Source organism: Pyrus communis, chromosome 15, assembly GCF_041283825.1.
Source record: "Pyrus communis isolate YQ-2024b chromosome 15, ASM4128382v1, whole genome shotgun sequence".
Taxonomy (NCBI): Eukaryota; Viridiplantae; Streptophyta; class Magnoliopsida; order Rosales; family Rosaceae; genus Pyrus; species Pyrus communis.
The window spans coordinates 41,279,991-41,296,780 of record NC_142579.1 but is presented as its reverse complement, the minus strand read 5'-3'; the positions used below and the strand labels follow the sequence as shown (position 1 = coordinate 41,296,780).

The window sequence follows — 16,790 nt, the reverse complement described above, 5'->3', positions numbered from 1 at the left end:
ACCCCTCTGCCTTCAGAACATTCTGAAAATTACCGGCGGTAAATCTTTTATAACGTTACCAGGAGCTTGCCTGAACACAAGTAAAAGTTGCGAATACGACTCTCACCTCAATGCATTCCATGACATGCCGCCCGGTGCCATACGGAACATAAGAAAATCACTACCGATGCATTTGCAGTTGTGGAAACACAAAAAGGAACCAGAAATAAGGTGGAGACGCCGGAGAGGGGAACAGCGCAGACAAGCAAGCAAACCATGCATAGCCGAAAGAAGCATGCCAGTTGCCTATAAGAAATCATCACATAAACGAAACAAGGACCATCGACATCCTACAATGGTTCCCTCTGCAGTGACACCACCACTAACTCTGGTGTTGAGGTATACTCTTATACAGCCGTAAGAGAAAATATCGCTCACGATAGCTCTGACTTTGAGAAGGACGATTGCCAAGACTTACATCATTTGGACTCAAACTACACAATAAACACTATTCGCTGTTGTAACAACAAAATTATACAGTTGACCAATTCCGTTGCTAGGCCCTTGCAAGACTTTGCCAGTTCGCCCTTGCCCCGCCTGAAAATTTCTGAGTGTCAAATAGTTGAGACAAGGAAATGAGAGAATGTGAATGCAATGCATGAAGTTTTAAATAACCAATACATCACAATTGAATGAATACCAATGCTGAATCTTGCTGGTGCAGGCAATTTGAAAACCTAGTAACTAGTTACTAATTACGCCATACCAAAATCAATATATATAGATATGTTTCCTAGATTACTCCACTCCAGCAGAAATTAGCTGAAATTAGCCTATCTGACATCTAAAAGCCCACATTTCTTTACTCCAATTTGTAACTTAGCAGCTCTCAAGACAGAAGGCACCATTGATTGAGTTCCGACCTTGAGTGCAGAGACCGCACCTGGATAGCCTCCATTTACGCAGCCTTTTGTTTGGGGCCTCAGGCCCGAAAAGAAACAAAACCACCAACGCAGCATTTTCACACCTATTTTCTCATTGCAAGCTCTAATCATTCTTCACATTAGATTGAACCTGCAATCGACTTAGATTGAACCTCATCTTCTTTATATTGGCAAAATTTAAAACATACAAGTAAAATTCGACAAATCTGGTAGAGAAAACACCCGTAACCGTGATCGTCCAAGAGTATCTAATTAAACCGGAATCAAGTACAAAGACGATCAAATTTATGATTACACACAACTTAAACGAGCAACGAACCCGGAATCACAATATACAGCGTCGGATAAAAACATCAGTATTTCTCTGCAACGGGTCTGGAAGGAAACAGCCTCAAAAGAAATGTCGTCAGCGACCAGAGACACACTAGGCTGACGACTCGGAAGGTTACCATCATAGCAAAAAGTGCACCGCTTTTTTCTAGCAGTTCGGGGGATGTAGGAAGACCGTTCATGGCAAACATCAAATTCTGGATAAAGGAAGTAGCTTTTGTCAACTGATATAGTCGATAAACCTGCACATAGATGCCAAAATATCAGCTTAGGAAACAGAAGAATTCCAATGGATGCCAAAAGCCTTGGATTCAACTCCAAAACAAACAACATTAATGGATCTCAATAAACTATATCTACCTCGAAAATAATGGGAACTAGAGGCCAGCAAGATGACTGACGCTTTTCAAGAACCGTCTCAAATGCAAGTTGAGCAACACAGCCAACTAGAAAGGGAATGACAGAAATCAAGGCCGGAAAGCCAAGCAATGGCCAGGTTACATAAACAGCAAACAGAGGAGCCATCACTTTGAATCCCGTGGTGAGGAAAGCAGATGTCAAGTATCCTCTTAGGCCGGTAATGAGACCCCATCTCTTTGGACTGAACTGCAGATAGGGCCTTTGCACTTTATCAGTTACAAGCAGGAATATTGCAAGACCCACATAGAATAGAGCCTCGTATGATAATGAAGTCACAATTTCTGCATAGCAAGAAAAATAAATATTAGTTTATTTTCTCTTCTGAGTAAAGCATAGACATATGATAGCAGCCGCTTTATGCTATGCAAATAAAACCACAGGGGCGGGGATATCAAAGTCAAGAGATTGAAGTGTTAGGTATACAGAAGATTAATACAAGTAGAAACTTCACCAAACAATTCAACTTGTCCACAGAAATCAAACTCCAATATGCTTTCATTCCCATAAACATCAATAGATACAAACTATCTATCGGATTACTGCAAATCAATAGATACAAACTATCTATTGGAAGAATATACTTATCAAAATATCTATCGGATTACTGCAAATCAATTCATTGATAAAATAGGCACCATCTTTTGGTAAGATGTTTCCAGGCTGCATTAAGATTTAAAACTTGTCGTCACAAAAAGGCAATCAATCAGAATCAAGAAAAAAAAAAGGAAATAGTGAATCAAGATCTGGATGGATCCCTATCCTTATCTCTACCCACAGAGATACCGGATAGAAATCTATCTATGAATCGATCTAGACTATCCTCTATGGCACCGACAACAATTTGTGATTTATCTTCTGAAACAAAAATCACATTGTATCACAAATATATGGTGCAGGCACATATAAAACCAAATTATTCCTACCAACCTATATCATTTGCTAACGGCTGTCATACATTTCAGAATCAAGCACTTGTTAACCACTATCACACGAGTAAAAGTCCAAACCTAATCAAATTAAACAAAAACTTGGTCCAGTGAATACCTACGATAGTCTCGTCCTTCAAGAAGGCCTCAACTGCATTACCAATGAAGAACTGTGGAAGAATCAACGATGAAATCAAAGCAACAGGGGCGATAAACCAAATAAACGAGCCCTTCTCTTCATCAAAAGGGGCCGAAATCAATTTGCCTTCCTCTGCCAACTGGTGTGTCAAACCGTAGAACGAAATCGAACCCGATTTACCCCGAAAAGGCTCCACCCCATCAATTTTTTTAACAGGAACATTAGAACTATCCCCTCCTGAGAATTCCAACTTCGCATGCCGACTAGAATTTGAAACACATTTAATAGCTCCTCTGTTCAAATATGCTGAAACAATTCTTCCAGTTAAAACACAAAAGCAAGACCATATACTTTTTTTTGTTTGGTTACAGGCAAGACTAATGGCCCATTTGGGGCTGCTTCCATAGAAAGTACTTCCACTTAGATGCACCTTACTAAGTGTTTACTAAAATCACTTCTCCACTAAACACTTCTATGACTCAAAAGCACTTTTAAGTTTATATACCAAACGTAATCAAAAGTACTTTTGGTCGTCACAGAGCACGTTATCCTTCCCAGAAGAAAATCCCAAACAGGCCCTACTTTAAATATAAATGAAACTCCTGTTTGGCCGCAGAGAAAAATGAAAGAAAACATTCCGAGCCTAATAAATTGAGATTAAGGCGAAGAGTAAGCGTACATTTGGAAGAAATTCCGCTACGGTGGAGCTTTTCATCCCTCCGCCCGGCGTGGCCTGCGAAAACCTAGGGAATTTAACAGCACAAAAATCGGTGATTAAATTAAAAACATGGAAATGTTGACAAAATTGAAACAGAAAATTTCATTTCGAAGTAATTATGAATCAGAAATTTGCTTACGATCTGAGGAGGGAGTATGCGGTGGTTGGTGAAACCGAAATTTGAAATGGGAATCCCGCGACAGATTGATTGCACCTCCATTTTTGGGGATTTAGGGTTTAAGCAGAGTTTCCCTGCTTTGTATTTTGTTTTTGTATTAATCGGCTTAAACCATCAGGCCTCGTTTGGCAGCTCGGACTGTACTGACTATTTCTGTCGGATATGATAAATAGCCACCGGATAGTACTGACTAAATTAGTCGGGTGTTTGGTGCAGTATCGGACTAGTGACCGTATTATTTATACTGTGTTTGGTATTATACTAGATAGGAGGAATCAAACTTTAAAAAAAAAAAAAAAAATTAAAAAAGTGAAATCATTTTTTTGTTCCCAGATCTCTCCGCACCCCCCAAACACCCTCCCTCTCTCTCCCTTCTTCTTCCCCGACGGTAGAAGAATCCCAAATAATTATTCCTCAGCTCTCTCCGCCACACCCCCCAAACTCCCTCCCTTTCTCTCCCATATTCTTCTTCCCCGACTAAATAATCCGGGCGTTTTGGTTGGTTTTATTAAGCGGGTGTGTACCGTGTTATCCTATCCGACCGGTTAAATTAATCCGGCGCTTATTTAGTACGAGTGAACGCCAAACACCCGAGTCCGTATAATTAATCCTATCCGATCCTTTATCCGATCTGCCAAACAGGGCCTCAATGTCGAACGGTCAAAGAGGTGAGCTGGGCTTAGCCCAATTGTATTAACAAATTTTAAAGTAGGCTCAATATGGTTGGGTTTGATGAAAGCTTGGCCCAATAATAATTACACTGCTCGGCCTACGACCTACAGACCCATAATTTATTTGAAGGGTTTTCAACCACCAAGTATGATATTGTAGCGGTAACTCAAGTCATCACATACTTCATGTGAAAATATTCAACAGGGTGGTATGGCCTCACTGGTGTAAGGAAGTTTCTTTGTAATATACACAAATACTAGATTCTATTCGACGTAAAGCGATATATAGAATACCATTAATTTTAATTATGTGTTGCTTGTAGAAAACACTTCAAGTGATTTTTGAATCAAAAAATATTTTTTCTAAAAACGTTTTCAACAATTTTAAAAGCACTTTTAAACGAGTCCATAATTAATCATGTACCATCTATCACCTAGCTAACTAATTAAGAATCACCACAAGGAACTTAGACCAACAAAATGCAAGAAGTCTTATACCAAAAATTGAATACCTAAATTGCATTTGATAGTCTTTAATTATTGTTATCTTTTGTATTGTCCATCAACGTAATTGGCCAAATGAACCTTCAAGTCACAAGGAAACTCTTGTTGAGCTCTCCATTTCACCTACCGAGAGATTAGGGAATAAATATATACATAATTTCAGCATTATTTGATTTCATATTTTGAAATCGTTCTTAAATGAGGCAAATTAAATTTGTCGGAGGTTGTTGGATACAACGCTGATGAATGGGAGAAAATTTCCAAACTGACCGGTGTCAAGCGGACCCCAAACAGAGCCTCAAACTCCTCCACAGAGCACCACAGCAGTAGTTGCCGCAAATTGAAGGAAGCCAGCGGGAAAAAATCCACTAGCAACAGTGCCAATAAAGGCAAACCAAAGGAAGGATGTGGTGTGACCACCTGAGCCAAAACTCTACGCACCTTATGGGAGAAGCACAATAAATCGTGTTGAGAAAAGTGGAGGAAGGAAGAAATGAGAAAAGTTGGAAAAGGGATTGAAGTCAAAGAAAGCAGATGCACATGGGGTTAAGTGGCAAACAAGCCACTGGGCAGAGTAAAACAGAAGATGAAGGAAATGGAAGAAAAAAAAAAAGGAAAAAGAGAAAGGAGAAGAGAAGGACTGCCCCGACCTTGGCCATAACTAGGGCCAGCAGCTACAAGAAAAACGAAGCGGATGATACTCACGCACCAGTGATAAAAGCTCTCAGAATGAGAGAAAATCTCTCACAAGGAGAGAACTTAAATTTAGTGTTTGTTGGGACTTTGTTTCCATAAATGAAGATAGTTGTTGAATCATGTGTTTTAATTTGGTGGCTCTTAAATATCCTTGATTGAATAACATGCATATCATTGATCAATTAATTAATGAGGGTTTTAATTTAAATATCTTTGATTGAATAACATGCATATCATTAATTTCATGGCTTGTGTTATATATCTACCTATATTAAGCACGATCGTCATACCGTCACATAATCTGTTACGAATCTACATATTATACATAATCTGAATGAATGATCGTAGTTATGTTTTACGACAACCCTAGGGCAGTAGGATATGGTATAGTTACATTTAACTTGTCCAAATTTTAAAAGTTAAACGAAGATCATCGATGACCAAAGAAAGTGAAAGAGAACTCAATCACTAGTTAGGCAAAATCTCACATTTTCCCCAACCGGCCAAACTAGTGCAAGTGAATAAAAGGGTCGCTGTACAGTTGCTAAATGGACGGCGGTCACGTGACATGCGCGTGCAATATTGGCACGCAGTGAGAAACCATACCTCAGGTATCGCGTCGCCGGAAGTAAAAATGAGCATTCGCTTTGACTTTCAAACGCACAATTTTATGGCCATGACTTTCAACTCCGTCATCGGTATGTGGTTGACAAAAGTCGTTAGACCCACGCGCAATATTCATGGACGAGGATCGAGAGAGGGGGTAGACTTGTTCAGATAGGAAGCATAAGAAAAACGACAACTCAACTTTAGCGCTGAGTGAAATTGAATGTTGACGGATCTTAGTCCATGCAAGGCTTTTTCTATTTGGCATGCTCCATGCAAATTTTCCTTTCCTATTAGTTAACGTTTACTAACAAGATAACTTTTCAAATGAGAGAACAAATTAGTAACAAGAACCACGATTTAGACCAAATACAATTCAACATAAAAGAAAAATATGCACAAACCTTAATTGGATGAATTGGTAGTATAAGCAAAAGAGACTGATAACCGATTTATTATTGATTTGGTGTTCTTCCAGTTTTACTTTTGATTGAACATTTGTAACTTAATTTGTTTTAAGGGAAAATATTTGGCATTTTCTTGTCGAAGTACACACTCTTACATTCATGTAATTCATAGATTCATAATTTTACACGTGTGCAGAAATTGTTTTTCTTGTGTTTTCGACAAGTTATTTTTTGCATATGCCATGTGATTTGCATGGATGAGAAATTGTTTCTTTTTCCTAGATGAATGGATTCACTACATAAACAAACAAGTAAAGAAACTTGTTAATCCCAATTGTATGCATTACGCGTAGATCAAACTTGTTACATGGTATCGTTTGGTATGCTGACGGGACGGGACAGGACGGAACGGACGGAGCGGGAGCAAATATGCTCTCGGATGGAAACAAGGAGGAAGAAGAAGGAGACGGAGATGTTATAATTTTGTGTTCCACGGATGTGGAACGAGTCGTTCTAGGGGGGTGAGGTGGAACGAAAATTCATCCAAAACTCGTTCCGTGGAACAGCTCGTTCCACCCGTTTTAGGCGCACCAAACGTGGGACGGAACACCTTGTCCCACTCTGTTCCGTCCCGTCTCACGTACCAAACGGTACCTGAAGAGTGCTGCAGACACAGTGCATTTTCAACTAAGGTTGGCACAGACAAGATGAATATACGTGTTCTTCTAATTTTCAACGTGGGTTCCTATTTCGCGCCACTCAAACCAAAGCAACCTATACAATTAATGCACGCATCCACGACCCTCCTTGATAATCTACACTGACTTTTGGGCTCCCATAACCCACCGTCTTCCCACTCAACTTCCCCACTATAAATAAAGCTGCCACCCAAACACCCACCATCACCCACCCACGAACTTTCTCATCATTTTAACCGACAGTCAAGGCCGCCTCCAATGGCTTCGACTTCTTTGGTATTCCCTTCTCTGCAACTACAGTTTCCAACCCGATCATCAAGAAAATCACCACTATTCAACTCCTCCTCCACGCGCCGCCATGTCCGTCCCATCTCCGCCTCTGTTTCCGAGAAATCCCCCTCCTCCTCTTCTGTTTCAGCAAACCCGCCCGAGTCCGACCGGACGAAATCCCTCCCCTTCAAGAAAATCCCCGGAGACTACGGCCTCCCCATCGTCGGCCCCATCAGCGACCGCCTCGACTACTTCTACAACCAGGGCAGGGACGAGTTCTTCAAGTCCCGCATCCAGAAATACCAGTCAACGGTGTTCCGAGTAAACATGCCGCCGGGCCCCACCATCACCTACAAATCCCAGGTCGTCGCCCTCCTCGACGGCAAGAGCTTCCCGGTGCTCTTCGACGTCTCGAAAGTCGAAAAAAAGGACCTCTTTACCGGAACTTATATGCCCTCCGTGGAGCTCACCGGCGGCTACCGCATCCTTTCCTACCTCGACCCGTCGGAGCCCAAGCACGACAAGCTGAAGCGGGTCCTTTTCTACCTCCTAAAGTCGAGTCGCGACTCGGTGCTACCCGAGTTTCACTCGTCCTACACGGAGCTTTTTGAAACTCTGGAGGCCAGTCTCGCCGAAAAAGGTAAAGCCAACTTCGTCGCGGCCAACGATCAGGCTGCGTTTAACTTCTTGGCCCGGTCGCTGTACGGGGCCAACCCTGCCGACACTCCACTTGGGGTCGACGGACCCAAGCTTGTATCAAAGTGGGTCCTGTTTAACTTGGCCCCACTTCTGATCCTCGGCCTCCCGAAGTTCATCGAAGAACCCATTATCCACTCTTTTCGGCTCCCGCCATTTTTGATCAAGAAGGATTACCAGCGCCTCTACGATTTCTTCTACCAGTCTTCCGGTCACGTGCTCGACGAGGCCGAGCGACTGGGTGTCTCACGTGACGAGGCGTGCCACAATCTGTTATTCGCCACGTGCTTCAATTCGTTCGGCGGGATGAAGTTCCAATTCCCCAATATGATCAAGTGGATTGGGCGCGCCGGTGTCGGGCTCCACACTCGATTGGCCGAGGAGATCCGAACCGCCGTCCGATCCAACGGCGGAAAAATTACGATGGGCGCAATGGAGCAAATGCCATTGATGAAATCTGTGGTCTACGAAACGTTCAGGATCGAGCCGCCGGTGCCGTTGCAGTTCGGAAAGGCGAAGACGGATCTCGTGATCGAGAGCCACGACGCGGCGTTTAAGGTTAAAGAAGGGGAGTTGCTGTTCGGATTCCAACCGTTCGCAACCAAAGATCCAAGGATTTTCGAGAGAGCCGATGAGTTTGTCCCTGATCGGTTCGTCGGCGAGGACGGGGAGAAGCTGTTGAAGCACGTGCTGTGGTCTAACGGTCCTGAGACGGAGAGTCCGACGGTCGGGAACAAACAGTGTGCTGGAAAGGACTTTAGCGTGTTGGCTTCGAGGCTTTTGGTGGTGGAGTTTTTTCTCCGGTATGATTCGTTTGAGATTGAGGTGGCGCCGTCGCCGTTGGGTGCTGCCATTACTGTGACGTCAATGAAAAGAGCTAGCTTTTGAGTTTTTTGTTTTTTATTTTTATTTTTATTTTATTTTTTAGGGGATTTGTAGATTTTGTTTCTTTTGTTTATTAGTGGATAAGTGGGATATTGGACTGGCTTTATATGGGACTTTTCTGTATAGTGATGATCCGCATAACATGTGAAAATTGTAATATTATGATTTGCAAGGTGGATTGCAGAAATATAATTAAATGTGGGAAATTATAATTAGGGAGATTATATTCATACATCTTAAATTACTTTTTTTATACCTTTTTAATATTTTTCTATCAAGTGTTAGTGGTATGTAGAAAATATTAGTGAGATAAGTAATTTGGAGTGTGAATATAATCTCTCTATAATTATTATTCTTCCTAATATATTTTCATTGACACGCAAGAAATAATCAGGTTTTGAGTGAGGTACTTGTACAACGATACTAAGAATTAAGAACGATATCAAGAAGTCGAAGATCTTAATATTCTACTGTTTCGCCTCAAAAAAAAAAAATATATGTATTATTGATCATGACAAGTGAAACGCTTAGAGGCGGATATATTTGCGATGACACCCACAAGAAGGGTGTGGATGTGACTAGTTCATGTATGTTTGGCTGAAAAGGCTGAATTACAAAGGTAAAAGCATAGTCAGATTGCAATTGAAACTGATTTGCACATAAACTATCACCACATGTCTCATAAAGAAGGGAAATAATTCATCACACTAATTGTTAGATAGCTGTATATAATTTTCTATCATATATCAAACAACATGAAGATACTCTTTTTTTTTTTTTTTTTTTTTTTTTTGTCTTATAAGATACTTTATACTTATTATAAATAAGTAAATAGCACACATGGTAAAAGTGTAGACTTTTTTTTTAAAAGACAAATTTGTGATTTCATCGCGGCAGTATATATTTTCTGAGGTTAGGAATATACACAGTCATAAAGGCATTTCAGACTTCCCTAGGCATCAATGTGTGAGTTAGTATTGTAGACTACATGGTTTATCCGTCTCATTTTTAGAAAATATTAAAAAAATTACACAAGTTACAATTTGAATGAAATTACAACATCACGTGACAGTGTTTTGATTTAATTCTTGTAAATGCTCATTCTTGAGTATTTTGCATCTTGTATTTGAGAAAATTGCAGAACAATAGTTGCTTTATTGTTTTAAATTAAGTTTAGTGAAAGCACACCCAAAGAAGAAAAAGGAGTGTTAACGGGAGTGTTAACAATCTTCTCACTTACCTTTTCATTTTAACATTCCCACTTTTACTCATGCCTAGGGGTGCAACTTGAGTTGGGCCAATTCAAACCTACTCACGTCCAATCCGACTTTAAACCCGAACAAGTGAGTTTTTTTTTTTAGTTATAACCCGTCCGAAGCCAACCCAATTTCAACCTGTACATTGATTGGATTAAGTTGGGTTTATCATTTGCTTATCCATCCCTAACCCAGCCCAACCCGACTAACCAAACCCAATCTAACCAAATTGTAACCCATATCAATTAATGCTCATACTACACCCAAGTGAGCCAAGTTCAAAATCCAATGCCCTTTATAATATATATATTTTTTAATAAATTACCCTTTATAATCACTTAAGCTTTTAGAGAATAAGAGGCTTTGATTAGTCAGTCTATATTCGTAGTCTCTAAATCCAAAAGCTTTATAGTAGATTGATTTATGAAATTAAAGTTAGATAGCCTTGATGCTACTTGGCTTAATTTTTTGTTGGAATTCTTGGAAACTAAGTTGTTACAAGATTAAACTTGAAAAAGTTGGGTAACCTGAACCCAACCCAAGTAAATCCTAACCCAATTAAACCGAGCCCAAATGAACTCGAATGAAACCCAACCTGAACCCGAGCCCGAATTGTAAAAGTTGGATTAGGATTGGGTTGACCTTCTAACCCACCCAACCTGTCCGAGTTGCAACCCTACTCATGCAACATATATTCCACTAGTACACAAAACTAAAAGTTTAATTACCTTTTGGTTGAGAAATTAAAATTTTAATTTGTGAGTTTTTAAATTTTTGCTTAAACTGGAATTAGTTGACAAACAAGCTTGTAGTTTTGAAAAAGCGTGAAAACAAACAAAATGGTTATACAACGGCATAAGAAAAACAACAAAAATTAGTATATAAGTTTTGCCCTAGATGAAATTGAAATCATGATTCCGCTAAAGTATCAAAACATCACGAAACAGCCTACAACTTTTTTACTCTCTGTAATTTTAACTAAGAACTCCAAAAGAAAAAAAAAAGAAAATGAGTTCACATACATGACAACAAAACAATTCTTTATTTCCCCTAAAAGCTTATGCTTATCAGTACATATTGAACAATGATGAGGAAGGGAAAATTCCCCTATACTGCATTAAAACTGATGGTATGAACATGTTGACGTGAAACTATAAGCAAACTGTTTGATCACCTTTTAGGGTCACTGAATTACATTACTCAGCAAACTGTTCGATGAAGGCGAGCTCCGTTCGCTTAACCACGTATCTTGAAAAGAGACCGGTGAATTGTCCTTTAACTTTTCGCTCGAATTGAAGCTACCGGCATCTCCATTCTGCAGCGCAATGACGCTTCGAAGTGATCGGGATTTGGTAATACTCAGAGGCTTTTCGCTCACGCTAGATGGAGAGCAATGGGAGGATCCCTCCGATGAAGCTGTGTAAGTGTTTTCTTCGGAAGACGGCCATCTGCTTAGCTTGATGAGCTCCAACTCAGCTGTCACTTCTATCATTGTCGGTCTCATGTCTCGGTGAAATGCAAGGCATCTGAATGCCAATTCGGCGACCTTTTGAACCGACGAAAGGGTCCAAGCGTCATCCATACAGGGCTCGAGTAAGGGGTCTATGATTTCATTTAAACACGCCCTTCCGATTCTGTCAGTTGCTAGAGCTGCCAAGTTTACTTCATCCGGTGGGCGGTTAAAATCTACAGCTTTCAACCCTGATATGATCTCAGCAAGCACCACACCAAAGCTATAGACATCGCTTTTATCGGAGAGATGGAAGTTCTGATGGTATTGAGGGTCAAGATAACCCGGAGTCCCCTGCGGAGCCGTTGAAATGTGGGAGGTTTCCGCCATCCCTAGCCTTGAAAGGCCAAAATCCGCTACTTTGGATCTGAACTTGCAGTCCAAAAGAATGTTGCTCGACTTGATGTCTCTGTGATATATCGGCGGGTTAGCGGCGGAGTGAAGATGGGATATTGCTTGAGCAGTTTCAGCGGCAATGTTCAGGCGTGAGAGCCAAGAAATTCCTTCCCCTCTCTCTCTTTGCAAATGCTGACACAATGTCCCATTTTCCATGAACTCGTACACAAGAATCTGCTCACCGTGTTCAATGGAGCAACCTAATAACTGGACTAAATTCGGGTGCCTTACAGAGGAAATGAGCTTGATCTCGTTCATGACTTGGTCCATGCTTTCGTGTCCTCTGTGTTTGATTCTCTTTATGGCAACCCATTCGTCGTGGAGTTTACCAGCGTAAACAGTTCCGTAGGCTCCGGTCCCCAGCCTTTGCTTGTCGGAGAAGCTATTTGTGGCCTTTTCGATTTCTTTATAGGAGTAGAAGGGAATGTTGCAGTTGCCCGTAGCTGCGGATAGAAGGCGTTTCGTGCTGTGTCTCTCTTTCAGCTTGGATCGTCGGCGAATGAAGCAGCATAGCAGAGCCACACTGATCATCAATGAAGCTCCAACAAAAACGGCTGAGAAAGGAAAAAATTCTCATATTAAGAACGAATATATGTTTCCCCTTAGAGTAGAATATCGTTGTTTAAAATAAAATAAAAACGGATTAAGGTGTTAAAAGAGGAGTTAATCAGTTACCTCCAATCAAAAGGATGAACCTGGTCTTTCCTCCACATTGGCCAGACAAGTATTTCGCAGGGTTGCAAGTCGATGAGACTGTCAATTTACAGAGCACAAGTCACATAATTAAGCCTTGCATTTGTTAAATTATGAGGATTAATCTGGTGTTAGTCATTTAAATTATCAGCGAGACGAGTTTAGAGTTATAAAATGAATATAGAAGTTTCCCAAATTACCTAAGAGATTGAACAAGTTAGGATAAAAAATGAAAATGAATCTGTTGGGTCTTTTGATCAAATTAGGATTGCACTATGTATTTTAGAAAGAAAGAAAAAAAGTGTTCTAATCGTCAATGCCATATAGTATTACTAATTTATCGTAAATGCCATGTACATTAATTCATGTTTTATTAAATGGGCCGATGACTTGACCTCTCTTTGTCCACACCAAAAATGAACATCATTTTAAGCCCACCAACTCTGAGTTAGAGAGGAGACTTAAAATGTAAAATCCTAAAATATAGGGAAATCTCTCTCGAGCTAGACGCCTTCGTGGCCCTGTGAGGGTCATTAATCTTATATTTTCCTGCTAATTAAGGTCATTGCAATACTTAAAGATATAGGTAACAGAATCAAAACTTCTCTACGCAATCATTAAAATATGATAAAAGTCTCATCCAACACACCGTATTAGGTGAAACAAGCCCATCCTGAGGGAGACCCATGGGGTCATCTTATATCTTTTTCTTTATTTTTGGGCCTAATAATATCTATTTCTTTTTCTTAACCAACCCAAAAATGAAAAAACAAGGGAAAGGTCCACATACAACTCTCACACATTTCTTATAATTTTGTCGTTGAGCTGGAACGAAAAATTGAAAAAAAAAATCAAATGATAAAAATTGACCAAAAAAAATTTAAATAAAAAATAAATGTGTAGATAGTTTCAAAAAAAAAAAAAAAAAAAAAAAAAAAAAAAAACTCTTCTCTTAGGATAATCTAATTGGATTAAGTTGACCCCCAACATAATGGACCGGTCCCACAAATTGAGTAGGCAAGAGGCATAACGTTATGAATCCCGAGTGCATTTTCAATGGGCCCTACCAACGGTCCCATTTCGTTAAATATTCAATTTTCCTTACTTAAAAATCATTGTGCTGTTATATAGCAATACAGTCCGTAATTTTTTTATTTTTATTTTTTGTAATTAAGATGTTTTAAATTTGATTCTCATTAATGAAAATTTTGATATAGAATTTAAGAGTTGTTTAATTGTGTGATTGACTAAAATCTTTACTTTTTAGTGCAATATATTATATATTAAATATAAAAAGACCATATATAGTCTACTATGGCTGCTAAATAATAAAATAAAATATTGTTACAAATCCAAAATAATGCACACAAAAATGTAACAAAATAATTGCTATGCTTGTTTGGTGGCGAGTTGTTCTTAGTCTCCTACCCAACCTAATGATATCTATTGAAAGTAAATTTGCATCTAAGCTCATAGACTTTTCGTTTCAGGGTGGCCTATGAATGTGATCCCAAAAATATGAGTCAAACAATATAAGGTAGGACCCTAAGCATGCCTTGGATTGTTTTAATTGGTTATCCTTAATCTTGTGTTTTTATTTTTTTGAAACTTTTTAGCAATGCACCATGAAATTATGGCCTTCATTCGATGTGCTTTTTCGACTTTCAATTTGGTTTTGAATCTCTAAGTTCTAAAATGTGTCGATTTATTCTCTGTTATAAATTTTTTTGTCAAGTTGAAGGTTATTTTTGTTCATTTAGGATTCATTTTTATGGAAAATTAAGAAAAATTTGACAAATGGAAGGGCACAAAATCAATTTAAAATTTGAGAGGTAAATATGATGAAGGGTTTGCTCATGGGAAATGATTTCCGCAGATTAATTTTTTTCTATGAATGAACTATTTATTTTTATTCGTTGATTTTTCATTGTTTTGTTCGATTCAAACGTGAAAAATGAACTTGGGTGTGCATGAAGAGTGAAAGAGTACTATAAAAATCATAGACCAACCTCATAGTTGAAAAAAAAAATGATCAAATAAGCAAGAGGAGGAAGAATAAGAGTTAATAAGTAATTACGAAGTAATCAATCGGTAATTAATCAGTAATTACCTTTCCAGCAGCCTGACCCAGCAACGTAACCATCTCCACGAAACCCCTCCTTACAGTTGCATCTATACCCTTCAGTCCCATTTGGCGATACGACGGTCGTACAATTGGCGTTCTTGTCACACCCACAAGTACCCTCAAGCCACCACCCCAAATCCAACACTTCCACCTCCAGCATCACCGGCGCCGCCGGCGTCGAGCTATTCAAAAGTTGCGGCGGCGCCGAAATCGACGACAGCAAGAACTTGCAATCCTTCCTCTCGACGCTCCCAAAGTCCAAAAATGGGACATCCTTTCTGGTCTCGGCGTAGCAGCTGAGGCGGCTGTTGGAGCTGCAATTGGACGGCGCGTCGAACCGCGCCTGCACCAGAAGGTTGGGAATCTCGCAGCTGCTCGACGCCGTCCCTTCCGTACAGTTCTGAAGAAGAATCGCGTTTCGTGACGTCGGGGCGTATTTCCGGCTGTAGAAGTTGCGGAGGGTGTGGAGGGGTCGGTTGCAACGGCTCTTGAGGTTGATTCTTATGCTGTCCTGGTTTATGGACTGGATTGGAAACTCCCCGATTGCGATTCCTCCGTTTGGAATGCAGTTAAGCCGGATTTCGCAGCCCGATGAGAACCCGAAAGGGTACTGAATCGGGCTGGGCCTGTAACCCGGGCACGCTTGGTTGCAGCGATTTGCTGCATGGACGGTGAGCAGTGGAATAACAAGTACGGATACAATTAGGGTGAAATACTTCATACCAAGTAGGTAACAAGATTACAAAGTTTCTAAATTTTTTGTTCGGGAATTAAATGTGGGAGCTTTGATTCTTCAAGCAATGAACTGCCGGCGTTTCGAACATGATCTGATCGACCACCCAAACGCCACCTGAGGAAAGAAGGAGAAGACGAGAGTGCGAGAGGGAGAAGAGTTTGCTGCTTACGATTCTAATTAAGACACAGGTCTTGCCTTAACTTTTTCCCACGAGGAAAGGAAATAGGCGTTACAAAATAACAAAACAATTCGGTTTCAAACTCGGAAGGAAAATTTGGTTTGAGGACAGGAGACAAAGGAGGATTAAAATTTGATTTGAGAGTCTTAATTTTCACGTTGGAAAAATAGAGACATTGTATTTGCTTATAAGTAATTAAGCTATTTTATTTAACAAATTAATATTGAAAACTATTGTTTGAGTTAGAAACAACGCTTGTAAAGTGGGTTATAATTGCTTTCTTTATTTAAAAAAAAAAAAAAAACAATTTGAGGTCATTTTTAAAGATAATGAAGAAAATCTGACACTAAATTTTGACTGGAGTGGTACTAGTTATGGTATTTACAAAACAAAATTCAAACTTACACGTAAGGAGGCGAGCACGCTTTTTTGACTAACTAGTTTAATCTATTTGTATTAGAATGTTGAGCACTGAAACGCATACATGCAATGTATTAAAATATTAGTTATTTAGAAGATATAATCAAGAGAGATGAGGGATTATATTCACACACTTTAAAAAACTTTCTTCATACTCTTTTTAATTTTTTAAATATTTTTCTATCAAGTATAGTGATGTGTCAAAAATATTAAAAAAATAAACAGGTGTGGAAGAAATTATTTGGAGGGATATGAATATAAGCTCTCAGAAATATATGCACTGATGATAATATTTTATAAACTTAACAGAAGATATTTTTCAAATTTGTTATGCGTATTGAAAGATATATTAACATTAAGGTGTAGAAGAATATATTAGTATCAAAATCGTCATAAACCACCTTCAAAC

The 16,790-nt window shown here is 39.5% G+C and overlaps 3 protein-coding genes across 3 annotated transcripts; 1 reads left to right on the top strand and 2 right to left on the bottom strand.

The window, feature by feature from the left end:
• Positions 1–1,064: 1,064 nt before the first annotated feature.
• Positions 1,065–3,744, bottom strand: LOC137708234 (tRNA-processing ribonuclease BN). Its single transcript, XM_068447271.2, has 5 exons — positions 3,596–3,744; positions 3,418–3,481; positions 2,718–3,044; positions 1,614–1,954; positions 1,065–1,495 (listed from the first exon to the last, which is right to left on the bottom strand). The coding sequence occupies exons 1-5, from the start codon at positions 3,674–3,676 to the stop codon at positions 1,277–1,279; spliced, it is 1,032 nt and encodes a 343-aa protein (XP_068303372.1). The 5' UTR covers positions 3,677–3,744; the 3' UTR covers positions 1,065–1,276.
• A 3,533-nt stretch (positions 3,745–7,277) lies between these two features.
• Positions 7,278–9,291, top strand: LOC137709300 (allene oxide synthase 1, chloroplastic-like). Its single transcript, XM_068448389.2, has one exon. The coding sequence runs from the start codon at positions 7,475–7,477 to the stop codon at positions 9,068–9,070; it is 1,596 nt and encodes a 531-aa protein (XP_068304490.1). The 5' UTR covers positions 7,278–7,474; the 3' UTR covers positions 9,071–9,291.
• A 2,055-nt stretch (positions 9,292–11,346) lies between these two features.
• Positions 11,347–16,216, bottom strand: LOC137717719 (wall-associated receptor kinase-like 14). The gene is made up of 3 exons (XM_068457177.2): positions 15,033–16,216; positions 12,905–12,982; positions 11,347–12,783 (listed from the first exon to the last, which is right to left on the bottom strand). The coding sequence occupies exons 1-3, from the start codon at positions 15,766–15,768 to the stop codon at positions 11,507–11,509; spliced, it is 2,091 nt and encodes a 696-aa protein (XP_068313278.1). The 5' UTR covers positions 15,769–16,216; the 3' UTR covers positions 11,347–11,506.
• Positions 16,217–16,790: the final 574 nt, after the last annotated feature.

Coding starts and splice junctions, on each gene's coding strand:
- LOC137709300 (XM_068448389.2), top strand. CDS start 7,475: ATGGCTTCGACTTCTTTGGTATTCCCTTCTCTGCAACTACAGTTTCCA.
- LOC137708234 (XM_068447271.2), bottom strand. CDS start 3,676: ATGGAGGTGCAATCAATCTGTCGCGGGATTCCCATTTCAAATTTCGGT. Junction 3,482..3,595: donor GCATACTCCCTCCTCAGATC/GTAAGCAAATTT, acceptor TAAATTCCCTAG/GTTTTCGCAGGCCACGCCGG. Junction 1,955..2,717: donor GAAGGACGAGACTATCGTAG/GTATTCACTGGA, acceptor CTTGCTATGCAG/AAATTGTGACTTCATTATCA.
- LOC137717719 (XM_068457177.2), bottom strand. CDS start 15,768: ATGAAGTATTTCACCCTAATTGTATCCGTACTTGTTATTCCACTGCTC. Junction 12,983..15,032: donor TGGGTCAGGCTGCTGGAAAG/GTAATTACTGAT, acceptor GTAAATTGACAG/TCTCATCGACTTGCAACCCT. Junction 12,784..12,904: donor GTTCATCCTTTTGATTGGAG/GTAACTGATTAA, acceptor TTCCTTTCTCAG/CCGTTTTTGTTGGAGCTTCA.